The sequence below is a fragment of the Bufo gargarizans genome, unplaced genomic scaffold, assembly GCF_014858855.1.
Source record: "Bufo gargarizans isolate SCDJY-AF-19 unplaced genomic scaffold, ASM1485885v1 original_scaffold_2044_pilon, whole genome shotgun sequence".
NCBI lineage: Eukaryota > Metazoa > Chordata > Amphibia > Anura > Bufonidae > Bufo > Bufo gargarizans.
In genome coordinates, this window is record NW_025334619.1 from 44492 (window position 1) to 71979 (window position 27488).

The 27488-nt window shown below is 55.4% G+C and overlaps 1 protein-coding gene across 3 annotated transcripts in view; it reads left to right on the forward strand.

Moving 5' to 3' along the window:
• LOC122923900 (DAB2 interacting protein) overlaps positions 1 to 12138 on the forward strand; it is a 55838-nt gene extending 43700 nt beyond the window's left edge. Inside the window, exons 9-13 of one of the 3 annotated variants that reach the window (XM_044274759.1) lie at positions 2005 to 2881; positions 8117 to 8257; positions 10496 to 10698; positions 11063 to 11150; positions 11531 to 12138. In XM_044274759.1, the coding sequence (XP_044130694.1) occupies positions 2005 to 2881; positions 8117 to 8257; positions 10496 to 10698; positions 11063 to 11150; positions 11531 to 11698 (1477 nt within the window). In that variant the 3' untranslated portion in view covers positions 11699 to 12138. The remainder of the gene's footprint in view (positions 1 to 2004; positions 2882 to 8116; positions 8258 to 10495; positions 10699 to 11062; positions 11151 to 11530) is intronic. The other 2 variants (XM_044274757.1, XM_044274758.1) reach the window with 2 other exon arrangements.
• The last annotated feature ends 15350 nt before the right edge of the window (positions 12139 to 27488 follow it).

The following is a 27488-nucleotide window of genomic DNA, read 5'->3' on the forward strand; positions in this document are numbered from 1 at the left end:
AGTGTGGCGGCTGCCTGCCTCTGCTGCATCGTCAGGGGTGTCCCATCAGTAGAGCGTTCTGCAGGGAGGTCATGGAGCATCCACATGTAAGGATGCATCGGGACCACACTGTAGCCGATTCCCAAAGACATTCAGACTCCCCGATGGCGGCAGTAATGAATCTGGAAGGCACCAGATGAGCCCATGGATGGCACAGCATGGTGAGCAGACATGGCGGGTCAGATTATATGTCCCAGGAGGAGATTCTCTGCTGCCATAACTGTGAACTACAACCCCAATTATCTGTAATAACCAAAAGCTAGAACACAGGGGTGCCCTCTGATGGTGAGCTGTGCTAATGCAGAGGTCTAGAGAGATGGCGGGAGGAGGTGTAATGTGATGACTGACCAGTGCTGGGCGCCATTTACAGCTCCTCTTTATCTATTTCCCTCTAGTCTGATAGATTTCTCCAGGTCCCATCTCCGTATGGTGGGGGATGGGGTGTAATGTGATGACTGACCTGTGTGGGGCGCCATTTACAGCTCCTCTTTATTTCCCCCTAGTCTGATAGATTTCACCAGGTCCCATCTCCGTATGGTGGGAGATCGGGTGTAATGTGATGACTGACCTGTGCGGGGCGCGATTTACAGCTCCTCTTTATCTATTTCCCCCTAGTCTGATAGATTTCTCCAGGTCCCATCTCCGTATGGTGGGGGATGGGGTGTAATGTGATGACTGGCCAGTGCGGGGCGCCATTTACAGCTCCTCTTTATCTATCTATTTCCCCCTAGTCTGATAGATTTTACCAGGTTACCATCTCCGTATGGTGGGGGATGGGGTGTAATGTGATGACTGGCCAGTGCTGGGCGCCATTTACAGCTCCTCTTTATCTATTTCCCCCTAGTCTGATAGATTTCACCAGGTCCCATCTCCGTATGGTGGGGGATGGGGTGTAATGTGATGACTGACCTGTGCGGGGCGCCATTTACAGCTCCTCTTTATTTCCCTCTAGTCTGATAGATTTCTCCAGGTCCCATCTCCGTATGGTGGGGGATGGGGTGTAATGTGATGACTGGCCAGTGCGGGGCGCCATTTACAGCTCCTCTTTATTTCCCTCTAGTCTGATAGATTTTACCAGGTTACCATCTCCGTATGGTGGGGGATGGGGTGTAATGTGATGACTGACCAGTGCTGGGCGCCACTTACAGCTCCTCTTTATCTATCTATTTCCCCCTAGTCTGATAGATTTCACCAGGTCCCATCTCCGTATGGTGGGGGATGGGGTGTAATGTGATGACTGGCCAGTGCTGGGCGCCATTTACAGCTCCTCTTTATTTCCCTCTAGTCTGATAGATTTTACCAGGTTACCATCTCCGTATGGTGGGGGATGGGGTGTAATGTGATGACTGGCCAGTGCTGGGCGCCATTTACAGCTCCTCTTTATCTATCTATTTCCCCCTAGTCTGATAGATTTTACCAGGTTACCATCTCCGTATGGTGGGGGATGGGGTGTAATGTGATGACTGGCCAGTGCTGGGCGCCACTTACAGCTCCTCTTTATCTATCTATTTCCCCCTAGTCTGATAGATTTCACCAGGTCCCATCTCCGTATGGTGGGGGATGGGGTGTAATGTGATGACTGGCCAGTGCTGGGCGCCATTTACAGCTCCTCTTTATTTCCCTCTAGTCTGATAGATTTTACCAGGTTACCATCTCCGTATGGTGGGGGATGGGGTGTAATGTGATGACTGGCCAGTGCTGGGCGCCACTTACAGCTCCTCTTTATCTATCTATTTCCCCCTAGTCTGATAGATTTTACCAGGTTACCATCTCCGTATGGTGGGGGATGGGGTGTAATGTGATGACTGGCCAGTGCTGGGCGCCATTTACAGCTCCTCTTTATCTATTTCCCCCTAGTCTGATAGATTTCACCAGGTCCCATCTCCGTATGGTGGGGGATGGGGTGTAATGTGATGACTGACCTGTGTGGGGCGCCATTTACAGCTCCTCTTTATTTCCCTCTAGTCTGATAGATTTCACCAGGTTACCATCTCCAACTCCTGAAAACAAGGACTTATTTTTTGTCACAAGGTCTGCTGGGGTTCAGCCTTCGCCGGCACGAAGCTCCAGTTACTCGGAGGCCAACGAGCCGGACGTGCAGATAACTAATGGCAGCAAGAGTTTGTCCATGGTTGACCTGCAGGACAATCGGGTTTTGGATATTGGCACTAGTCCCCCCACCATTGGGGACTCTTTAAATGACAGCCAGACATCGTTCAGCCAGCTCCAGGCAATATGGACAGCCCGGACGCCGCAGGGTAACATGATGACCATGACCACGGCCAGGAGAACGGGGCAGACGCCGACCACTCCCAATGCAGACGCCACATTGGGGAGACCCCAGCTCCTGGCGCCTTTGTCATTCCAGAACCCTGTGTACCAGATGGCAGCAGGTTTGCCGGTGTCACCGAGGGGGTTGGCAGACTCTGGGTCAGAATGTCACAGCTCGCTGAGCTCTCACAGTAACAGCGAGGACTTAGCCGCCACTAAACACGGCTTCATGAACATGGGCGCCAGTGAGGACTTTAGCCGTCGCTCAGGGGACGGCTCCAGGCGGCAGCTCTCCATGACAGAAAAGACTGGCCAGCCCACCATGCCGCGGCAAAACAGCTCTGGTCCCCAGAGGAGGATAGACCAACCCCCACCTCCTCCCCCACCACCAATGATGAGGGGCAGGACGCCCCCAACGTTACTCAACACAGCACCCTACCCAAGACCGTCCAGCGGCAGCATGATGTCCTCCTCCCCGGACTGGCCTGGCAGTGGAGCCCGCATGAGGCAGCAGTCATCGTCCTCCAAAGGAGACAGCCCCGAGATGAAGCACAGGACGGTGCACAAACAGGTGGGTTGTCTCCATCAGGAATGGGGGGCCAAACATTTCACCTGTGCTGTTGGGGGGGAGGCAACATGTGACCTGTGCTATTTAGGGGTGAGGGGGTCGCTAACATGGACCCGTGCTATGGAGGGGGGGCTGAGCATGTGACCTGTGCTATGGAAGGAGGGGGGCTGAGCATGTGACCTGTGCTATGGAGGAAGGGCTGAGCATGTGACCTGTGCTATGGAGAGGGACTGAGCATGTGTGACCTGTGCTATGGAGGGGGGCTGAGCATGTGTGACCTGTGCTATGGAGAGGGACTGAGCATGTGTGACCTGTGCTATGGAGAGGGGCTGAGCATGTGTGACCTGTGCTATGGATAGGGGCTGAGCATGTTACCTGTGCTATGGAGGGGGGGCTGAGCATGTGACCTGTGCTATGGAGAGGGACTGAGCATGTGACCTGTGCTATGGAGGGGGGGGCTGAGCATGTGACCTGTGCTATGGAGAGGGACGGAGCATGTGACCTGTGCTATGGAGGGGGGCTGAGCATGTGACCTGTGCTATGGAGAGGGACGGAGCATGTGACCTGTGCTATGGAGGGGGGCTGAGCATGTGTGACCTGTGCTATGGAGAGGGACTGAGCATGTGACCTGTGCTATGGAGAGGGGCTGAGCATGTGTGACCTGTGCTATGGAGAGGGGCTGAGCATGTGTGACCTGTGCTATGGAGAGGGACTGAGCATGTGTGACCTGTGCTATGGAGAGGGACTGAGCATGTGTGACCTGTGCTATGGAGAGGGGCTGAGCATGTGTGACCTGTGCTATGGATAGGGGCTGAGCATGTTACCTGTGCTATGGAGGGGGGGCTGAGCATGTGACCTGTGCTATGGAGAGGGACTGAGCATGTGACCTGTGCTATGGAGAGGGACTGAGCATGTGTGACCTGTGCTATGGAGAGGGACTGAGCATGTGTGACCTGTGCTATGGAGAGGGGCTGAGCATGTGTGACCTGTGCTATGGAGAGGGACTGAGCATGTGTGACCTGTGCTATGGAGAGGGGCTGAGCATGTGTGACCTGTGCTATGGAGAGGGACTGAGCATGTGTGACCTGTGCTATGGAGGGGGGGCTGAGCATGTGACCTGTGCTATGGAGAGGGACTGAGCATGTGACCTGTGCTATGGAGGGGGGGGGCTGAGCATGTGACCTGTGCTATGGAGAGGGACGGAGCATGTGACCTGTGCTATGGAGGGGGGCTGAGCATGTGTGACCTGTGCTATGGAGAGGGACTGAGCATGTGACCTGTGCTATGGAGAGGGGCTGAGCATGTGTGACCTGTGCTATGGAGAGGGGCTGAGCATGTGTGACCTGTGCTATGGAGAGGGACTGAGCATGTGTGACCTGTGCTATGGAGAGGGACTGAGCATGTGTGACCTGTGCTATGGAGAGGGACTGAGCATGTGTGACCTGTGCTATGGAGAGGGACTGAGCATGTGACCTGTGCTATGGAGGGGGGCTGAGCATGTGTGACCTGTGCTATGGAGAGGGGCTGAGCATGTGACCTGTGCTATGGAGGGGGGGGGCTGAGCATGTGTGACCTGTGCTATGGAGAGGGACTGAGCATGTGACCTGTGCTATGGAGGGGGGGGGCTGAGCATGTGACCTGTGCTATGGAGAGGGACTGAGCATGTGTGACCTGTGCTATGGAGGAAGGGCTGAGCATGTGACCTGTGCTATGGAGGAAGGGCTGAGCATGTGACCTGTGCTATGGAGGGGGGGGCTGAGCATGTGACCTGTGCTATGGAGGGGGGCTGAGCATGTGACCTGTGCTATGGAGAGGGACTGAGCATGTGTGACCTGTGCTATGGAGAGGGGCTGAGCATGTGTGACCTGTGCTATGGAGAGGGGCTGAGCATGTGTGACCTGTGCTATGGAGGGGGGCTGAGCATGTGACCTGTGCTATGGAGAGGGACTGAGCATGTGACCTGTGCTATGGAGAGGGGCTGAGCATGTGTGACCTGTGCTATGGAGAGGGGCTGAGCATGTGTGACCTGTGCTATGGAGAGGGACTGAGCATGTGTGACCTGTGCTATGGAGAGGGACTGAGCATGTGTGACCTGTGCTATGGAGAGGGACTGAGCATGTGTGACCTGTGCTATGGAGAGGGACTGAGCATGTGTGACCTGTGCTATGGAGAGGGACTGAGCATGTGACCTGTGCTATGGAGGGGGGCTGAGCATGTGTGACCTGTGCTATGGAGAGGGGCTGAGCATGTGACCTGTGCTATGGAGGGGGGGGCTGAGCATGTGACCTGTGCTATGGAGGGGGGCTGAGCATGTGACCTGTGCTATGGAGAGGGACTGAGCATGTGACCTGTGCTATGGAGAGGGGCTGAGCATGTGTGACCTGTGCTATGGAGAGGGACTGAGCATGTGTGACCTGTGCTATGGAGAGGGACTGAGCATGTGTGACCTGTGCTATGGAGAGGGACTGAGCATGTGTGACCTGTGCTATGGAGAGGGACTGAGCATGTGTGACCTGTGCTATGGAGAGGGACTGAGCATGTGTGACCTGTGCTATGGAGAGGGACTGAGCATGTGTGACCTGTGCTATGGAGAGGGACTGAGCATGTGTGACCTGTGCTATGGAGAGGGACTGAGCATGTGTGACCTGTGCTATGGAGAGGGGCTGAGCATGTGACCTGTTCTATGGAGGGGGGCTGAGCATGTGTGACCTGTGCTATGGAGGGGGGCTGAGCATGTGTGACCTGTGCTATGGAGAGGGACTGAGCATGTGTGACCTGTGCTATGGAGAGGGACTGAGCATGTGTGACCTGTGCTATGGAGAGGGACTGAGCATGTGTGACCTGTGCTATGGAGAGGGACTGAGCATGTGTGACCTGTGCTATGGAGAGGGACTGAGCATGTGTGACCTGTGCTATGGAGAGGGACTGAGCATGTGTGACCTGTGCTATGGAGAGGGACTGAGCATGTGTGACCTGTGCTATGGAGAGGGACTGAGCATGTGTGACCTGTGCTATGGAGAGGGACTGAGCATGTGACCTGTGCTATGGAGAGGGACTGAGCATGTGTGACCTGTGCTATGGAGAGGGACTGAGCATGTGTGACCTGTGCTATGGAGAGGGACTGAGCATGTGTGACCTGTGCTATGGAGAGGGACTGAGCATGTGTGACCTGTGCTATGGAGAGGGACTGAGCATGTGACCTGTGCTATGGAGGAGGGGGGCTGAGCATGTGACCTGTGCTATGGAGAGGGGCTGAGCATGTGACCTGTGCTATGGAGGGGGGGGGCTGAGCATGTGACCTGTGCTATGGAGGGGGGGGCTGAGCATGTGACCTGTGCTATGGAGGGGGGGGGCTGAGCATGTGACCTGTGCTATGGAGGGGGGGACTGAGCATGTGACCTGTGCTATGGAGAGGGGCTGAGCATGTGACCTGTGCTATGGAGGGGGGGGCTGAGCATGTGACCTGTGCTATGGAGAGGGACTGAGCATGTGACCTGTGCTATGGAGAGGGACTGAGCATGTGACCTGTGCTATGGAGGGGGGCTGAGCAGGTGACCTGTGCTATGGAGAGGGGCTGAGCATGTGGGCCCACAGAAGGCGTTGGTGCCGGCCTCCCGGGGCCCACAGAAGGCGTTGGTGCCGGCCTCCCGGGGCCCACAGAAGGCGTTGGTGCCGGCCTCCCGGGGCCCACAGAAGGCGTTGGTGCCGGCCTCCCGGGGCCCACAGAAGGCGTTGGTGCCGGCCTCCCGGGGCCCACAGAAGGCGTTGGTGCCGGCCTCCCGGGGCCCACAGAAGGCGTTGGTGCCGGCCTCCCGGGGCCCACAGAAGGCGTTGGTGCCGGCCTCCCGGGGCCCACAGAAGGCGTTGGTGCCGGCCTCCCGGGGCCCACAGAAGGCGTTGGTGCCGGCCTCCCGGGGCCCACAGAAGGCGGGGTTGCCGGCCTCCCGGGGCCCACAGAAGGCGTGGTTGCCGGCCTCCCGGGGCCCACAGAAGGCGGGGGTGCCGGCCTCCCGGGTCTGTGTTGAGTAGATAGTAATCAGTGACGATTCGACCCTGGTAAGGCTAATGAGAGGAACTAAACTAGGGGTTCGGGGGGGGATATAAGAGCATTCGTGTACACCACAGTCACACAACCCTCACCATCCAGAAAATAGATCAGGTCCAGAGTGATGTTGGGTGTTGTAGTGCCCTGTGGACACCCCGCACCATCTCGTCTTCTCTCTTCCTAAATTGGAACCTGAAATGAGAAGGGAAAGAATCAGGAAAGGAGCCTAATGACATTTTGCACCTGCATTACATGGGACTGCATCACTGAGCTAGCAGTCCTGTGTAACAGCACAGCTCACACCTGACGCACAGTAGCCCAGATTGTGTCCGTACCTGTGGTGTTACATGGGACTGCATCACTGAGCTAGCAGTCCTGTGTAACAGCACAGCTCACACCTGACGCACAGTAGCCCAGATTGTGTCCGTACCTGTGGTGTTACATGGGACTGCATCACTGAGCTAGCAGTCCTGTGTAACAGCACAGCTCACACCTGACGCACAGTAGCCCAGATTGTGTCCGTACCTGTGGTGTTACATGGGACTGCATCACTGAGCTAGCAGTCCTGTGTAACAGCACAGTTCACACCTGATGCACAGTAGCCCAGATTGTGTCCGTACCTGTGGTGTTACATGGGACTGCATCACTGAGCTAGCAGTCCTGTGTAACAGCACAGCTCACACCTGATGCACAGTAGCCCAGATTGTGTCTGTACCTGTGGTGTTACATGGGGCTGCATTACTGAGCTTACAGTCCTGAGTAACACCACAGCTGACATCGGACGCACACCCCATGTAACACCTGTGGTGTTACATGGGGCTGCAGATAGTATGTTAGATGTGATCGGTTCCGCTCGTCTTGGGTGCAGATGTCGAGCTTGGTGCAGGGCTCCAGACTGATACACTGTAGCAAACCAGCTGCTGATGAGCAATGCCTAGGTGAGAAGCAGCACTAGGTGTGTGGGTCACTCAGGTGCAGTTCAGGCTCTGGGCAGGAGGGGCGCCATTGTCTTCAGACCATGTCCATTACCTGCTTGCTTCTCACCTTCACAGTGTCACTTACCCTAGAAGAGCGGGGGCAGCAGGTCTGTGAAGGCGGTGGCACTGGGGGCCGGTTAGCTGATGTCATCGGGGCCCATTCTTCCTTTGCTGCCAGTGTCATGCTTTTGGTTACGGCTGTATGTTCTGTTTTAGGCCCCCTCGCCCGTGAACCCCAATGCCCTGGACCGCACAGCTGCTTGGCTGCTGACTATGAATATGCAGCTTTTAGAAGATGAAGGCCCCGAGCTCAGGGATAGGAGCAGGAGTAAGGAAGACATGAGCCAAGCAGAAAAGGTAAAATGTCGCCCCAGGTTAGCCAGGCTCACACCTACCGCAGCGCAGGGGACTGCATGTGCCGCCATCTTCATCACTTCTTGTCTGCATTTCATGCTGTCAATGGGATCTTAAGCTGGAGATTACTGCAGCACAGAGGGTTTAAGCAGGGAGTTCTCTTCTACTTCGGCTTGTAGCTGGGTTTGCCAATGCTCTAGCAGCTCATGAGGGTTATAGTCTGTCCAGAAGAGAGTGAGGGGGGGGAATAGTACTGAGTGCAGCGTGACGGCTGATTACTATACCTGCAGAATGTCAGTGAATGACAACACTGCTTTATACTCAGGGCTGTGCCCTGTACACAGCTGAGGGTTTGTGACAGCTGTATCCAGTGAACACCCTGGACTCCAGACTGGATGCAACTGTAACAAACCTGCAGCTGAGAGCAGGACTGGGTTTGGTCATTCACCGCCATTGAAAGCCTCAAGGCTGTGGAGCGTCGTTTACAGAAAACCACTACACGGACACTGGGATCCGTCAGTTGTGGGCGAGCTGAGCAGCCTGGGGATCCCATTGGCTCTCAGTCTGATAAGATCCATCAGTTGTGGGCGAGGTGAGCAGCCTGGGGATCTGATTGGCTCCCAGTCTGATAAGATCCGTCAGTTGTGGGCGAGCTGAGCTGCCTGGGGATCCCATTGGCTCCCAGTCTGATAAGATCCATCAGTTGTGGGCGAGCTGAGCAGCCTGGGGATCTGATTGGCTCCCAGTCTGATAAGATCCATCAGTTGTGGGAGAGCTGAGCAGCCTGGGGATCCAATTGGCTCCCAGTCTGATAAGATCCGTCACTTGTGGGAGAGCTGGGGATCCCATTAGCTCTCAGTCTGATAAGATCCGTCAGTTGTGGGCGAGCTGAGCAGCCTGGGGATCTGATTGGCTCCCAGTCTGATGAGATCCGTCAGTTATGGGCGAGCTGAGCAGCCTGGGGATCTGATTGGCTCCCAGTCTGATGAGATCCGTCAGTTGTGGGTGAGCTGAGCAGCCTGCGGATCCCATTGGCTCCCAGTCTGATAAGATCCGTCAGTTGTGGGCGAGCTGAGCAGCCTGGGGATCCCATTGGCTCCCAGTCTGATGAGATCCGTCAGTTGTGGGAGAGCTGAGCAGCCTGCGGATCCCATTGGCTCCCAGTCTGATAAGATCCGTCAGTTGTGGGAGAGCTGAGCAGCTTGGGGATCCCATTGGCTCCCAGTCTGTTGAGATCCGTCAGTTGTGGGCGAGCTGAGCAGCCTGGGGATCCCATTGGCTCCCAGTCTGTTGAGATCCGTCAGTTGTGGGCGAGCTGAGCAGCCTGGGGATCCCATTGGCTCCCAGTCTGATGAGATCCGTCAGTTGTGGGCGAGCTGAGTAGCCTGCGGACCCTATTGGCTCCCAGTCTGATAAGATCCATCAGTTGTGGGAGAGCTGAGCAGCCTGGGGATCCAATTGGCTCCCAGTCTGTTGAGATCCGTCAGTTGTGGGAGAGCTGAGCAGCCTGGGGATCCCATTGGCTCCCAGTCTGATGAGATCCGTCAGTTGTGGGAGAGCTGAGCAGCCTGGGGATCCCATTGGCTCCCAGTCTGATGAGATCCGTCAGTTGTGGGCGAGCTGAGCAGCCTGCGGATCCCATTGGCTCCCAGTCTGATGAGATCCGTCAGTTGTGGGCAAGCTGAGCAGCCTGTGGATCCCATTGGCTCCCAGTCTGATAAGATCCGTCAGTTGTGGGAGAGCTGAGCAGCCTGCGGATCCCATTGGCTCCCAGTCTGATAAGATCCGTCAGTTGTGGGCGAGCTGAGCAGCCTGCGGATCCCATTGGCTCCCAGTCTGATAAGATCCGTCAGTTGTGGGCGAGCTGAGCAGCCTGGGGATCTGATTGGCTCCCAGTCTGATAAGATCCGTCAGTTGTGGGCGAGCTGAGCAGCCTGCGGATCCCATTGGCTCCCAGTCTGATAAGATCTGTCAGCAGCAGTTTCTTTCCAGGCCGTCACCTTTCCGCTGGACTTGGACAGGATGGAGCTTTTAGACGAAGGATGACAGCCAATCAGAGAGCAGCATTGTTGCTCCACCTGCAGGTTGAACTGTGCGCAGCAATCTGATTGGCCAGCTGTGCAGTGAGCCACTAAGGAGAGGATTCTAGGGGGTCATTGTACAGTTCACGTCACATTATAGGACTGCTCCCCCATTGTGTGTTTAGCCGCCCGCTTCCTAACACTGGTTTGTCGCCTGCAGTATCAGCAGGAGATCCTGGTGCTGCAGGACAAGCTGCGACTCTCCAACAAGAAGCTGGAGGAGTACGAGAGCCGCTGCAAGAGCCAGGACGAGCAGACGCAGAAGATCCTGCTGGAGTACCAGGCGCGGCTGGAGGAGAGCGAGGAGCGGCTGCGCAGGCAGCAGGAGGACAAGGAGATGCAGATGAAGGGGATCATAAGCAGGTACGCCGCTTCTGAAGAGCATGGATGATGGGGGATGTAGTCTGCACCATTGTCGTAGACCTCCTCACCATTTCCAAGATCTCTGCTTGCCTGCAGTGAATGAGCACTGACGCCCAGAGTAACAACCCCTCAGCTGTAAGAGGAGATCTTGGAAATGAGTGAAGCACAAAGGGGGAATTTATTAAAGGCTTTATTGTTGCCATAATACGTGACCAGGGGGCGGGGCCACTGTGCCAGCCCTCAGCGGCGTGGACGTGGAGTCAGGCCGAGGTATGCGGTGCCAGATGAGCACACAGCCGGGGGACATCAAGGCGGTATCAGTCACCTTCATGTCAGGTATTTAATGGGGTTGTGTCTGCTGCAGGCTGATGTCCGTGGAGGAGGAGCTGAAGAAGGATCACGCCGAGATGCAAGCGGCGGTCGACTCCAAGCAGAAGATCATCGACGCCCAGGTGAGGAGCGCATCCCATTGGATGAGCTGCCGCGCTTCGTGTACGGATTAGTAAGTGGATCTCACCGGGGTGACTATTATCTACTGCCCCCTGTACTCAGCGCACCATATTCAGGATCTCTGCTTACTGTCTTTGAATCCTTATTTACAGCTCGCGTAGCTGAGGGTTTGTTACAGTGCATCAGTGTACAAATCTCTCCAGTGCTGGAGCTCCCCCTGCACTGACACTTTGTTACAAACCCTCAGCTGTGTGCGTAGGGCAGCTTTTATGTCTCTGAATCTAAGCCGTGTTCTCATTCACTGACAGCAAGCAGAGGAAAAGCATTGTAAGACAGTTTGGAGTGCGAGAAGGTAATTTAAAGGAGCCTTCTCTTGTTACAGGAGAAGCGCATCGCCTCGCTGGACGCGGCCAACGCCCGGCTCATGAGCGCCTTAACCCAGCTGAAAGAGAGGTACAGCATGCAAACACGTAACGGGATCTCGCCCACAAACCCGACTAAGTTACAGATCACAGAGAACGGCGAGTTCCGAAACAGCAGTAATTGTTAACGGTCGGACGGCGGCAGAGACGCGGCAGCGGGGACTGCTCCAGGACTGGCGGATGCTGTAATGTGCCATAAGAACCTTATTTGTAGAAGATTCCGGTTATTTTAATGTTAAATCAGATTTTTATTTCCTCCGAGAAACTGCAAAGGGTTAAAACCAATCTGCGCAGCCGCCATCGGCGTGAGCGCAGTCCGTAAACACTAAAACCTGCTGCTCCAGCTCACAGGATGTATGGCCAGACCTGCGCTACCCTGTACACAACCTTATAGCGGCAGAAAGTAAGTGACCCCCTCCCCAGTCAGTGTATTCATAGTCTAGTCTGCGATTACACTGCCCCCGGTCACGTGTACTACTACTCTCATCAGGCTATAGGACGTCTTCCAGGTGTCTGTGGTGGACTGTGTACATTAACCTGTGGAATAAAGATGCTTTATCAGAACGTCTCCCCTGGTCTGCGGATTATATAGGGTTAATGCAGCAGAGGGGCTGAGGCCTCGGTGGATAGAAATCCCCAGGTAACGGACCCCGACATTAGACCCCCCCCCCCCTAGTGCTCTCTACGTATCAGCCATGACCTAGCAGAGTGGTCCCGGCGGGCCTCGGCACAAGATTCCCAGGGGAGGGACCACCCAGGGGATGTAATATTGTCCCCCATATAACAGGCTCAATCTTCATGATGTCATCAGCCATGACCTAGCAGAGTGGTCCCGGCGGGCCTCGGCACAAGATTCCCAGGGGAGGGACCACCCAGGGGATGTAATATTGTCCCCCATATAACAGGCTCAATCTCCATGATGTCATCAGTCATGACCTAGCAGAGTGGTCCCGACGGGCCTCGGCACAAGATTCCCAGGGGAGGGACCACCCAGGGGATGTAATATTGTCCCCCATATAACAGGCTCAATCTCCATGATGTCATCAGTCATGACCTAGCAGAGTGGTCCCGACGGGCCTCGGCACAAGATTCCCAGGGGAGGGACCACCCAGGGGATGTAATATTGTCCCCCCCATATAACAGGCTCAATCTCCATGATGTCATCAGCCATGACCTAGCAGAGTGGTCCCGGCGGGCCTCGGCACAAGATTCCCAGGGGAGGGACCACACAGGGGATGTAATATTGTCACCCCATATAACAGGCTCAATCTCCATGATGTCATCAGCCATGACCTAGCAGAGTGGTCCCGGCGGGCCTCGAGCAGGCTTTGGGCCTCGGCACAAGATTCCCAGGGGAGGGACCACACAGGGGATGTAATATTGTCACCCCATATAACAGGCTCAATCTCCATGATGTCATCAGCCATGACCTAGCAGAGTGGTCCCGGCGGGCCTCGAGCAGGCTTCGGGCCTCGGCACAAGATTCCCAGGGGAGGGACCACCCAGGGGATGTAATATTGTCACCCCATATAACAGGCTCAATCTCCATGATGTCATCAGCCATGACCTAGCAGAGTGGTCCCGGCGGGCCTCGAGCAGGCTTTGGGCCTCGGCACAAGATTCCCAGGGGAGGGACCACCCAGGGGATGTAATATTGTCACCCCATATAACAGGCTCAATCTCCATGATGTCATCAGTCATGACCTAGCAGAGTGGTCCCAGCGGGCCTCGAGCAGGCTTCGGGCCTCGGCACAAGATTCCCAGGGGAGGGACCACCCAGGGGATGTAATATTGTCACCCCATATAACAGGCTCAATCTCCATGATGTCATCAGCCATGACCTAGCAGAGTGGTCCCGGCGGGCCTCGGCACAAGATTCCCAGGGGAGGGACCACCCAGGGGATGTAATATTGTCACCCCCATATAACAGGCTCAATCTCCATGATGTCATCAGTCATGACCTAGCAGAGTGGTCCCGGCGGGCCTCGGCACAAGATTCCCAGGGGAGGGACCACCCAGGGGATGTGATATTGTCACCCCATATAACAGGCTCAATCTCCATGATGTCATCAGCCATGACCTAGCAGAGTGGTCCCAGCGGGCCTCGAGCAGGCTTCGGGCCTCGGCACAAGATTCCCAGGGGAGGGACCACCCAGGGGATGTAATATTGTCACCCCATATAACAGGCTCAATCTCCATGATGTCATCAGCCATGACCTAGCAGAGTGGTCCCGGCGGGCCTCGGGCAGGCTTTGGGCCTCGGCACAATATTCCCAGGGGATGTAATATTGTCCCCCCCATATAACAGGCTCAATCTCCATGATGTCATCAGCCATGACCTAGCAGAGTGGTCCCGGCGGGCCTCGGCACAAGATTCCCAGGGGAGGGACCACCCAGGGGATGTAATATTGTCCCCCATATAACAGGCTCAATCTCCATGATGTCATCAGCCATGACCTAGCAGAGTGGTCCCGGCGGGCCTCGGCACAAGATTCCCAGGGGAGGGACCACACAGGGGATGTAATATTGTCACCCCATATAACAGGCTCAATCTCCATGATGTCATCAGCCATGACCTAGCAGAGTGGTCCCAGCGGGCCTCGAGCAGGCTTCGGGCCTCGGCACAAGATTCCCAGGGGAGGGACCACCCAGGGGATGTAATATTGTCACCCCATATAACAGGCTCAATCTCCATGATGTCATCAGCCATGACCTAGCAGAGTGGTCCTGGCGGGCCTCGGCACAAGATTCCCAGGGGAGGGACCACCCAGGGGATGTAATATTGTCACCCCCATATAACAGGCTCAATCTCCATGATGTCATCAGCCATGACCTAGCAGAGTGGTCCCGACGGGCCTCGGCACAAGATTCCCAGGGGAGGGACCACCCAGGGGATGTAATATTGTCACCCCCATATAACAGGCTCAATCTCCATGATGTCATCAGTCATGACCTAGTAGAGTGGTCCTGGCGGGCCTCGGCACAAGATTCCCAGGGGAGGGACCACCCAGGGGATGTGATATTGTCACCCCATATAACAGGCTCAATCTCCATGATGTCATCAGCCATGACCTAGCAGAGTGGTCCCAGCGGGCCTCGAGCAGGCTTCGGGCCTCGGCACAAGATTCCCAGGGGAGGGACCACCCAGGGGATGTAATATTGTCACCCCATATAACAGGCTCAATCTCCATGATGTCATCAGCCATGACCTAGCAGAGTGGTCCCGGCGGGCCTCGGCACAAGATTCCCAGGGGAGGGACCACACAGGGGATGTAATATTGTCACCCCATATAACAGGCTCAATCTCCATGATGTCATCAGCCATGACCTAGCAGAGTGGTCCCGGTCGGGCCTCGGCACAAGATTCCCAGGGGAGGGACCACCCAGGGGATGTAATATTGTCCCCCATATAACAGGCTCAATCTCCATGATGTCATCAGCCATGACCTAGCAGAGTGGTCCTGGCGGGCCTCGGCACAAGATTCCCAGGGGAGGGACCACCCAGGGGATGTAATATTGTCCCCCATATAACAGGCTCAATCTCCATGATGTCATCAGCCATGACCTAGCAGAGTGGTCCCGGCGGGCCTCGGCACAAGATTCCCAGGGGAGGGACCACACAGGGGATGTAATATTGTCCCCCCATATAACAGGCTCAATCTCCATGATGTCATCAGCCATGACCTAGCAGAGTGGTCCCGGCGGGCCTCGGCACAAGATTCCCAGGGGAGGGACCACACAGGGGATGTAATATTGTCACCCCATATAACAGGCTCAATCTCCATGATGTCATCAGCCATGACCTAGCAGAGTGGTCCCAGCGGGCCTCGGCACAAGATTCCCAGGGGAGGGACCACCCAGGGGATGTAATATTGTCCCCCATATAACAGGCTCAATCTCCATGATGTCATCAGCCATGACCTAGCAGAGTGGTCCCGGTCGGGCCTCGGCACAAGATTCCCAGGGGAGGGACCACCCAGGGGATGTAATATTGTCCCCCATATAACAGGCTCAATCTCCATGATGTCATCAGCCATGACCTAGCAGAGTGGTCCCGGTCGGGCCTCGGCACAAGATTCCCAGGGGAGGGACCACCCAGGGGATGTAATATTGTCACCCCATATAACAGGCTCAATCTCCATGATGTCATCAGCCATGACCTAGCAGAGTGGTCCTGGCGGGCCTCGGCACAAGATTCCCAGGGGAGGGACCACCCAGGGGATGTGATATTGTCCCCCCATATAACAGGCTCAATCTCCATGATGTCATCAGTCAGGCGTCATCGCTCTGTAGCGTGTAACTCGCAGGTCTCGTGGCACCAGCATGTCTGCACCTGGATCCCAGCCAGAACACAATTTAAGTTGGGTGTACATGGGGGGGGGCGGGGAGCAGCAGCCGAAGCGTGAGGGCGTGAAGCGCTGTGTGTCCCTGCCGCCATCGCCCGTCATACGGTTTACACACCACCATCTGCTGCCCCGAAACCATGATTTACTGGCCTGCAGAAAACGACGGTCACCTGATTAACGGGCGGATCGTTCATCCCCAATAATCCCGCCATTACACGTCTGTCAGAGCCCAGTGTGAGATGGCGAATAACTCCATGTAAAGCCCTCTAGAACCCATCATGTGACCGCATCACATGATCCTCAGTGACCAATTCAGTATAAGGTAAACGTTGCTATGGAAACCATAGGAAGCTATAGAGGACTTCAACCCCATGGTTTGTAGAGCCTGATCTGTTGATGGTTCCCCCCATATACTGCGCCCCAATCCCATATACAGCCCACCCCCCACATACTGCGCCCCACCCCTGTATATAGACCCTCACCCCTGTATACAGTTCTCCCACATACTGCGCCCCACCCCTATATAGACCCCCACCCCTGTATACAGTTCTCCCACATATACAGCCCCCACCACATACTGCGCCCCACCCCTGTATATAGACCCCCACCCCTGTATACAGTTCTCCCACATACTGCGCCCCACCCCTGTATATAGACCCCCACCCCTGTATACAGTTCTCCCACATACTGCGCCCCACCCCTGTATATAGACCCCCACCCCTGTATACAGTTCTCCCACATACTGCGCCCCACCCCTGTATATAGACCCCCACCCCTGTATACAGTTCTCCCACATACTGTGCCCCACCCCTGTATATAGACCCCCACCCCTGTATACAGTTCTTCCACATATACTGCGCCCCACCCGTATATATACACCCCCACCCCTGTATACAGTTCTCCCATATACTGCGCCCCACCCCAGTATATAGACCACCACCCCTGTATACAGTTCTCCCACATACTGCGCCCCACCCCTGTATATAGACATCCACCCCTGTATACAGTTCTCCCACATACTGCGCCCCACCCCTGTATATAGACCCCTACCCCTGTATACAGTTCTCCCACATACTGTGCCCCACCCCAGTATATAGACCCCCACCCCTGTATACAGTTCTCCCACAACAATAGATAGCGGCCATTTTAACTCACAGACCACTGCTTGACCCTCAACACGGAGCCTTGTCTCGTTATTGGGGGGATTCCCTGTATGCTGTTAGAGACTGATTGCCAGGAGTGTAAGCTGATTGTATGCTTTTCCTGTTCGTCTGCTGGCAGCTATTCGCGAGATTCCAGTTTGGAGTGCTATTTTGTATCCAGTTCGGGAGTTTGGTGTTCTGCAGCAGCTGTGCCTGTCTCTCAGAAAGGGGCATATCGCCTAAACGGATTTTAACCCCTTGTCTGCTGAAACGGTCCGTTACAATTGGTGGCAAGCAGCGGGATCGTTCCTACAGCCAGAAGGACAGCTACAGGAGACACCATTTCTGTAGATTCTACAATTTAAGGGCAACGCATGTCCCAGTACAGCGACCCTAAAAGCACCAGGATGGAACCAGCAGTGTTATACGAGGAGGAGGACCTGGATGGCCAGGATGCATTAAGGAAAGGCATCTGGTACCAGGCCCTGGATAATGTACAATACCAGCGAGGTGAGAGTCTCCCCAGTGAAGAGCAGCGGTTGCAGAAGCAAGTGGCCCTGCGGATACCCTTCATGGGAGAGCAGCCCCTGGAGGAATGGGTGAAGGAACTAGAGCACCGGGTATGGCAGGAGCTATGGCTGGAGGATGCCTACCAGGCGCTCTGGTGGTATATGGCACAGTATATACCCTGGACAGCTGAGCATGACAAGCCAGAGGGAGAGGAGTTTGATGGTCCTGGCTTGTTATGGGAGTCCTTTGCAGAGCCTGACTTTGGGAGCCCTGCACAGTCCAGACTTCAGGACATTTTCTATGAGAGGGAGGCTAGGCATGAGTGGGATGACCCCCATGAGGTAGAGCAAGACCTGGCTCACCTAGCAACCCTGGAGTGGGAACTGGAGCAGGACTACCGAGATCTCTTCCACTCCATTGGGAAGGCTCAGCAGGACAGTAAGGTGACAGACCCAGATCCAGACCCATTCAGCTGGGCAGATATTGTAGAGCGTGACTGGGAAGGACCCCAGGTGGCTGGTAGAGATGGGACCGAGGTCTCCCCACCGGTCCTGCAGGGAATTGGGAGCCCAGTCTCCATTCCCCAGCGGCAGTGTGAAATGCAGGGAGAGGAGAGCAGTGTCCTCCCTCCCCAGCGGCAGACTGAGTTACAGAGGGCAGAGGTAGTTGTTCCTGCCCCCCCAGCAGCAGCATGATTTTTTGGGAATTGGGAGCCCAGTCTCCATTCCCCAGCGGCCGAGTGATGTGCCGGGAATTGGGAGCCCAGTCTCCATTCCCCAGCGGCAGGCTGAGTTACAGGGGGCAGAGACAGTCGGTCCTGTCCCCCAGCAGCAGATTGAGTTGTTGGGAATTGGGAGCCCAGTCTCCATCCCACAGCAGCAGAAGGATTTGTTGGGAACTGGGAGCCTAGTCTCCATTCCCCAGTGGCAGCTTAACGCACCAGGGGGAGACAGTAAACCCCACAACTGTGCAGATGGGACCGTGGTCTCTGCACTTACAGCACAGGGGGTAGGGACAGTCGGTCCTGTCCCCCAGCAACAGGGCTGTTTAGCCAAAGAGGAGACAGTCGGTCTCCCCCTCCAACAACCAGATCTCCAGCCATCTCCGCAGGGATACCAGGAGGAGGTAAGCGAGCCCTCCCCTTCCCAGCTACTTCCCAACCGAGTTCTGGGGGCAGGGGATGAGCCTGCGGAAGAGCTGGCATCAGGGCAGAGAGCCGCTAGCCTCTGCTCCACCGACCCCCTTGTTACAGGACTGGCTTGTACCCCCCTCAACACAGCAGAAGAGCTGACATCAGGGCAGAGCGCAGTCGGCCCCTGCCCTCCCCTATCCTCTTGTCCAGAGACTGACTTCCCACAGGCATCCCCAGCGGAAGAGCTGGCATCTGGGCAGAGCGCAGTCGGCCTCTGCCCACCAAGTGCCTACAGCTCCAAGCTGGAGAACCACAAAGCAAGAAGTAGCAGATGCACACTCAACAGCTGGGGACATACAGAACAGAGCCAGGCCCCAAGATTCAACAGGTCCAGTATTGGGTTGTGGTTGGACTGCCAGACTAACTCAGGTACTGACCGTGAGGTCAGGTATCTGGTTAGTCTTCCCTGGGAGGGGGAGATGTGTGGCGAAACCAACCTCGCCACTGTGTTTTGGAGGGGGCTGTTTTCCAGCCTCCTGCCCTGGGATTATGGTCCCTTAAGTTATTGGGTCTTAAGGCACTTGGGACTGAGCCATCTGTCCCTGGATTGCATCATTTGCCTTACTTGCCTTAATGGATGAAGCACATGGTGAGAACAATAGATAGCGGCCATTTTAACTCACAGACCACTGCTTGACCCTCAACATGGAGCCTTGTCTCGTTATTGGGGGGATTCCCTGTATGCTGTTAGAGACTGATTGCCAGGAGTGTAAGCTGATTGTATGCTTTTCCTGTTCGTCTGCTAGCAGCTATTCGCGAGGTTCCAGTTTGAAGTGCTATTTTGTATCCAGTTCGGGAGTTTGGTGTTCTGCAGTAGCTGTGCCTGTCTCTCAGAAAGGGGCATATCGCCTAAACAGATTTTAACCCCTTGTCTGCTGAAACGGTCCGTTACACACTGCTCTTACAGTAAAGAGTCCATAGTCTCACTGCTTTTACAGTAAAGAGTCCATAGTCTCGCCGGTCTTACAGTAAAGAGTCCATAGTCTCACTGCTCTTACAGTAAAGGGTCCATAGTCTCACTGCTCTTACAGTAAAGAGTCCATAGTCTCACTGCTCTTACACTAAAGAGTCTATAGTCTCACTGCTCTTACACTAAAGAATCTATAGTCTCACTGCTCTTACAGTAGAGTCCATAGTCTCACTGCTCTTACAGTATAGAGTACATAGTCTCGCCGCTCTTACAGTATAGAGTCCACAGTCTCGCCGCTCTTACAGTAAAGAGTCCATAGTCTTGCCGCTTTTACAGTATAGAGTCCATAGTCTCGCCGCTCTTACAGTAAAGAGTCCATAGTCTCGCCGCTCTTACAGTAAAGAGTCCATAGTCTCGCCGCTCTTACAGTAAAGAGTCCATAGTCTCGCCGCTCTTACAGTAAAGAGTCCATAGTCTCGCCGCTCTTACAGTAAAGAGTCCATAGTCTCGCCGCTCTTACAGTAAAGAGTCCATAGTCTCGCCGCTCTTACAGTAAAGAGTCCATAGTCTCGCCGCTCTTACAGTAAAGAGTCCATAGTCTCGCCGCTCTTACAGTAAAGAGTCCATAGTCTCGCCGCTCTTACAGTAAAGAGTCCATAGTCTCGCCGCTCTTACAGTAAAGAGTCCATAGTCTCGCCGCTCTTACAGTAAAGAGTCCATAGTCTCGCCGCTCTTACAGTAAAGAGTCCATAGTCTCGCTGCTCTTACAGTAAAGAGTCAATAGTCTCGCTGCTCTTCCTCATTCACTTCCAAATGAAAAGAAAATAATTTTTAAACTGAAAGTGAAGAAAAGTAATAATAATCACAAAATAGAAATGTGATAAATGGGCCGATCCAGAGAATGAGAACCATCTCCAAACCATTCTGCTGCCCCTCCATGTTTTCCCCTCTTCCCAGTGTCCTGCGGCTTGAATTCCGTGTTTTTGGGTCTTCTGCGGCCGTTGGACCCTATAAGAACAATCCTGCTTTCGTCTGTCCAGAGAACGTTCTGCCGCTTCTCTTTCGGCCTTTTCAGCAGGTTGTATTCTTCTCATTCCTGGTTCTTTACCAGGTTTGTCTCTACTTCGGTGTCTTCTGATTGCACCGCTCAAAGGTAGATGAAGATCTTGGATTTCCCAGGAGCCGATCTCTGGAGGCTTCTTAGCCATGCTTCTTATAACATCATCTACAGAGGATGGCGGTATTTTTCTTTTTTTTTACTATTTTAAAGTAGTGGAGTTCATTTTAGCCAAGCAGCCAATTATTTTCTGCCCTTCATGTGTTTTCCCCGTCTCCAATCAACTTCTTGATCAAAGTTCTTTCTTCTTCAGTCCAATGTCTGGAACGACCTATTTTACGGCCTGAGCTCGGGCTAAAAGCAGCAGGTCCAACATTCGCCTCCCTCCTTCTTTAAATTAGGGCCATGATTGACACCAGTTTTTTCACAGGATGAATGACCACACTCGCTGACCTCCACGCACGTCATGACTGTTGGTCGCCCATTACTCGGCCACACCCAGTTATGCATTTCTTCCCATGTTGAATTATCTTTTCTGCCAAAAACAGTAATTAAACACATTAGCGATTAGCTTGCTGTTATCTTGCACATAACTATAATCCTGATGGTGGTTGTAGTCCTCAATAGTTCCCTATGGTCTCCACAGCAACATTTACCTTGTTGAAACTTTCTAATGTTTATTTTATTGCTGATGTGTAATTGCCTGTAACGTGGATCACGTGATGTGGTCACATGACTAGTTATGAAGGGTTTTGCATAGACCCCGCTCTTCAGGGGGAGTCCGGCCCGTGAGCAGCTCATTACTGGAGGCTGTTGATTGTTTTTCACTTTTACATTGTTGCATAAAGACGCCAGTTTACAGCAAATAGATCCGGCAGCGAAAAGACCTGTCAAAACATTTACCGCCAAATACTCCCGACATCACATGCTGGATTCACAAGTGCACAAAAAAAAGTAGAGAGAGATGTCAGAGGATTAGACAGTAATATAGCTAAAACTGCCGCATACAGCACCATCTGTGGCTGCGATATTTTACATATGGGGGTCATTTGCATTCTATAAAGTATGAGAAGATACAAGAGGTGGGGGAAGAAAGACTCCTGACCATAGGAGTTTACAATCTATAAGAGGCGAGGGAAGAGAGAGAGTTCTGATCATAGGAGCTGAAAGTACATAAGGAAGTACCGCTGGGTCTATACGGTGAGATGTAGGACGAGCAGCCTCCCTCCCTCCTGTACCGCTGGGTCTATACGGTGAGATGTAGGACAAGCAGCCTCCCTCCCTCCTGTACCGCTGGGTCTATACGGTGAGATGTAGGACGAGCAGCCTCCCTCCCTCCTGTACCGCTGGGTCTATACGGTGAGATGTAGGACGAGCAGCCTCCCTCCCTCCTGTACCGCTGGGTCTATACGGTGAGATGTAGGACGAGCAGCCTCCCTCCCTCCTGTACCGCTGGGTCTATACGGTGAGATGTAGGACGAGCAGCCTCCCTCCCTCCTGTACTGCTGGGTCTATGCGGTGAGATGTAGGACGAGCAGCCTCCCTCCCTCCTGTACCGCTGGGTCTATACGGTGAGATGTAGGACGAGCAGCCTCCCTCCCTCCTGTACCGCTGGGTCTATACGGTGAGATGTAGGACGAGCAGCCTCCCTCCCTCCTGTACCGCTGGGTCTATACGGTGAGATGTAGGACGAGCAGCCTCCCTCCCTCCTGTACCGCTGGGTCTATATGGTGAGATGTAGGACGAGCAGCCTCCCTCCCTCCTGTACCGCTGGGTCTATATGGTGAGATGTAGGACGAGCAGCCTCCCTCCTGTACTGCTGGGTCTATACGGTGAGATGTAGGACGAGCAGCCTCCCTCCCTCCTGTACCGCTGGGTCTATACGGTGAGATGTAGGACGAGCAGCCTCCCTCCCTCCTGTACCGCTGGGTCTATACGGTGAGATGTAGGACGAGCAGCCTCCCTCTCTCCTGTACCGCTGGGTCTATACAGTGAGATGTAGGACAAGCAGCCTCCCTCCCTCCTGTACCGCTGGGTCTATTATGGTGAGATGTAGGACGAGCAGCCTCCCTCCCTCCTGTACTGCTGGGTCTATACGGTGAGATGTAGGACAAGCAGCCTCCCTCCCTCCTGTACCGCTGGGTCTATATGGTGAGATGTAGGACGAGCAGCCTCCCTCCCTCCTGTACCGCTGGGTCTATGCGGTGAGATGTAGGACGAGCAGCCTCCCTCCCTCCTGTACTGCTGGGTCTATACGGTGAGATGTAGGACGAGCAGCCTCCCTCCCTCCTGTACTGCTGGGTCTATACGGTGAGATGTAGGACGAGCAGCCTCCCTCTCTCCTGTACCGCTGGGTCTATGCGGTGAGATGTAGGACGAGCAGCCTCCCTCCCTCCTGTACCGCTGGGTCTATGCGGTGAGATGTAGGACGAGCAGCCTCCCTCCCTCCTGTACTGCTGGGTCTATACGGTGAGATGTAGGACAAGCAGCCTCCCTCCCTCCTGTACCGCTGGGTCTATATGGTGTGATGTAGGACGAGCAGCCTCCCTCCCTCCTGTACCGCTGGGTCTATGCGGTGAGATGTAGGACGAGCAGCCTCCCTCCCTCCTGTACTGCTGGGTCTATACGGTGAGATGTAGGACGAGCAGCCTCCCTCCCTCCTGTACTGCTGGGTCTATACGGTGAGATGTAGGACGAGCAGCCTCCCTCTCTCCTGTACCGCTGGGTCTATGCGGTGAGATGTAGGACGAGCAGCCTCCCTCCCTCCTGTACCGCTGGGTCTATACGGTGAGATGTAGGACGAGCAGCCTCCCTCCCTCCTGTACCGCTGGGTCTATGCGGTGAGATGTAGGACGAGCAGCCTCCCTCCCTCACGTACCGCTGGGTCTATGCGGTGAGATGTAGGACGAGCAGCCTCCCTCCCTCCTGTACTGCTGGGTCTATACGGTGAGATGTAGGACGAGCAGCCTCCCTCCCTCCTGTACCGCTGGGTCTATACGGTGAGATGTAGGACGAGCAGCCTCCCTCTCTCCTGTACCGCTGGGTCTATACGGTGAGATGTAGGACGAGCAGCCTCCCTCCCTCCTGTACTGCTGGTTCTATACTGTGAGATGTAGGACGAGCAGCCTCCCTCCCTCCTGTACCGCTGGGTCTATGCGGTGAGATGTAGGACGAGCAGCCTCCCTCCCTCACGTACCGCTGGGGTCTATGCGGTGAGATGTAGGACGAGCAGCCTCCCTCCCTCCCTCCTGTACCGCTGGGTCTATGCGGTGAGATGTAGGACGAGCAGCCTCCCTCCCTCCTGTACTGCTGGGTCTATACGGTGAGATGTAGGACGAGCAGCCTCCCTCCCTCCTGTACCGCTGGGTCTATATGGTGTGATGTAGGACGAGCAGCCTCCCTCCCTCCTGTACTGCTGGGTCTATACGGTGAGATGTAGGACAAGCAGCCTCCCTCCCTCCTGTACCGCTGGGTCTATATGGTGAGATGTAGGACGAGCAGCCTCCCTCCCTCCTGTACTGCTGGGTCTATACGGTGAGATGTAGGACGAGCAGCCTCCCTCCCTCCTGTACTGCTGGGTCTATGCGGTGAGATGTAGGACGAGCAGCCTCCCTCCCCTCCTGTACCGCTGGGTCTATACGGTGAGATGTAGGACGAGCAGCCTCCCTCCCTCCTGTACCGCTGGGTCTATACGGTGAGATGTAGGACGAGCAGCCTCCCTCTCTCCTATACCGCTGGGTCTATACGGTGAGATGTAGGACAAGCAGCCTCCCTCCCTCCTGTACCGCTGGGTCTATATGGTGAGATGTAGGACGAGCAGCCTCCCTCCCTCCTGTACTGCTGGGTCTATACGGTGAGATGTAGGACAAGCAGCCTCCCTCCCTCCTGTACCGCTGGGTCTATATGGTGAGATGTAGGACGAGCAGCCTCCCTCCCTCCTGTACCGCTGGGTCTATGCGGTGAGATGTAGGACGAGCAGCCTCCCTCCCTCCTGTACTGCTGGGTCTATACGGTGAGATGTAGGACGAGCAGCCTCCCTCCCTCCTGTACTGCTGGGTCTATACGGTGAGATGTAGGACGAGCAGCCTCCCTCTCTCCTGTACCGCTGGGTCTATGCGGTGAGATGTAGGACGAGCAGCCTCCCTCCCTCCTGTACCGCTGGGTCTATGCGGTGAGATGTAGGACGAGCAGCCTCCCTCCCTCCTGTACTGCTGGTCTATACGGTGAGATGTAGGACAAGCAGCCTCCCTCCCTCCTGTACCGCTGGGTCTATATGGTGAGATGTAGGACGAGCAGCCTCCCTCCCTCCTGTACCGCTGGGTCTATGCGGTGAGATGTAGGACGAGCAGCCTCCCTCCCTCCTGTACTGCTGGGTCTATACGGTGAGATGTAGGACGAGCAGCCTCCCTCCCTCCTGTACTGCTGGGTCTATACGGTGAGATGTAGGACGAGCAGCCTCCCTCTCTCCTGTACCGCTGGGTCTATGCGGTGAGATGTAGGACGAGCAGCCTCCCTCCCTCCTGTACCGCTGGGTCTATACGGTGAGATGTAGGACGAGCAGCCTCCCTCCTGTACCGCTGGGTCTATGCGGTGAGATGTAGGACGAGCAGCCTCCCTCCCTCACGTACCGCTGGGTCTATGCGGTGAGATGTAGGACGAGCAGCCTCCCTCCCTCCTGTACTGCTGGGTCTATACGGTGAGATGTAGGACGAGCAGCCTCCCTCCCTCCTGTACCGCTGGGTCTATACGGTGAGATGTAGGACGAGCAGCCTCCCTCTCTCCTGTACCGCTGGGTCTATACGGTGAGATGTAGGACGAGCAGCCTCCCTCCCTCCTGTACTGCTGGTTCTATACTGTGAGATGTAGGACGAGCAGCCTCCCTCCCTCCTGTACCGCTGGGTCTATGCGGTGAGATGTAGGACGAGCAGCCTCCCTCCCTCACGTACCGCTGGGTCTATGCGGTGAGATGTAGGACGAGCAGCCTCCCTCCCTCCCTCCTGTACCGCTGGGTCTATGCGGTGAGATGTAGGACGAGCAGCCTCCCTCCCTCCTGTACTGCTGGGTCTATACGGTGAGATGTAGGACGAGCAGCCTCCCTCCCTCCTGTACCGCTGGGTCTATATGGTGAGATGTAGGACGAGCAGCCTCCCTCCCTCCTGTACTGCTGGGTCTATACGGTGAGATGTAGGACAGCAGCCTCCCTCCCTCCTGTACCGCTGGGTCTATATGGTGAGATGTAGGACGAGCAGCCTCCCTCCCTCCTGTACTGCTGGGTCTATACGGTGAGATGTAGGACGAGCAGCCTCCCTCCCTCCTGTACTGCTGGGTCTATACGGTGAGATGTAGGACGAGCAGCCTCCCTCCCTCCTGTACCGCTGGGTCTATACGGTGAGATGTAGGACGAGCAGCCTCCCTCCTCCTGTACCGCTGGGTCTATACGTGAGATGTAGGACGAGCAGCCTCCCTCCCTCCTGTACCGCTGGGTCTATACGGTGAGATGTAGGACGAGCAGCCTCCCTCCCTCCTGTACCGCTGGGTCTATGCGTGAGATGTAGGACGAGCAGCCTCCCTCCCTCCGTGCTGGGTCTATACGGTGAGATGTAGGACGAGCAGCCTCCCTCCCTCCTGTACGCTGGGTCTACGGTGAGATGTAGGACGAGCAGCCTCCCTCCCTCCTGTACGCTGGGTCTATACGTGAGATGTAGGACGAGCAGCCTCCCTCCCTCCTGTACCGCTGGGTCTATACGGTGAGATGTAGGACGAGCAGCCTCCCTCCCTCCTGTACGCTGGGTTATAGTGAGATGTAGGACGAGCAGCCTCCCTCCCTCCTGTACCGCTGGGTCTATCGGTGAGATGTAGGACGAGCAGCCTCCCTCCCTCCTGTACCGCTGGGTCTATACGGTGAGATGTAGGACGAGCAGCCTCCCTCCCTCCTGTACCGCTGGGTCTACGGTGAGATGTAGGACGAGCAGCCTCCCTCTCCTGTACCGCTGGGTCTATACGGTGAGATGTAGGACGAGCAGCCTCCTCCCTCCTGTACGCTGGGTCTATACGGTGAGATGTAGGACGAGCAGCCTCCCTCCTGTACGCTGGGTCTATACGGTGAGATGTAGGACGAGCAGCCTCCCTCCCTCCTGTACCGCTGGGTCTATATGGTGAGATGTAGGACGAGCAGCCTCCCTCCCTCCTGTACCGCTGGGTCTATACGGTGAGATGTAGGACGAGCAGCCTCCCTCCCTCCTGTACCGCTGGGTCTATACGGTGAGATGTAGGACGAGCAGCCTCCCTCCCTCCTGTACGCTGGGTCTATACGGTGAGATGTAGGACGAGCAGCCTCCCTCCCTCCTGTACGCTGGGTCTATACGGTGAGATGTAGGACGAGCAGCCTCCCTCCTGTACGCTGGGTCTATACGGTGAGATGTAGGACGAGCAGCCTCCCTCCTCCTGTACGCTGGTCTATACGGTGAGATGTAGGACGAGCAGCCTCCCTCCTCCTGTACTGGGTCTATACGGTGAGATGTAGGACGAGCAGCCTCCCTCCTGTACGCTGGGTCTATACGGTGAGATGTAGGACGAGCAGCCTCCCTCCTCCTGTACCGCTGGGTCTATACAGGGTGTGATGTAGGACGAGCAGCCTCCCTCCTGTACCGCTGGGTCTATACGGTGAGATGTAGGACGAGCAGCTCCTCCCTCTGTACCGCTGGGTCTATACGGTGAGATGTAGGACGAGCAGCCTCCCCCCTCCTGTACCGCTGGGTCTA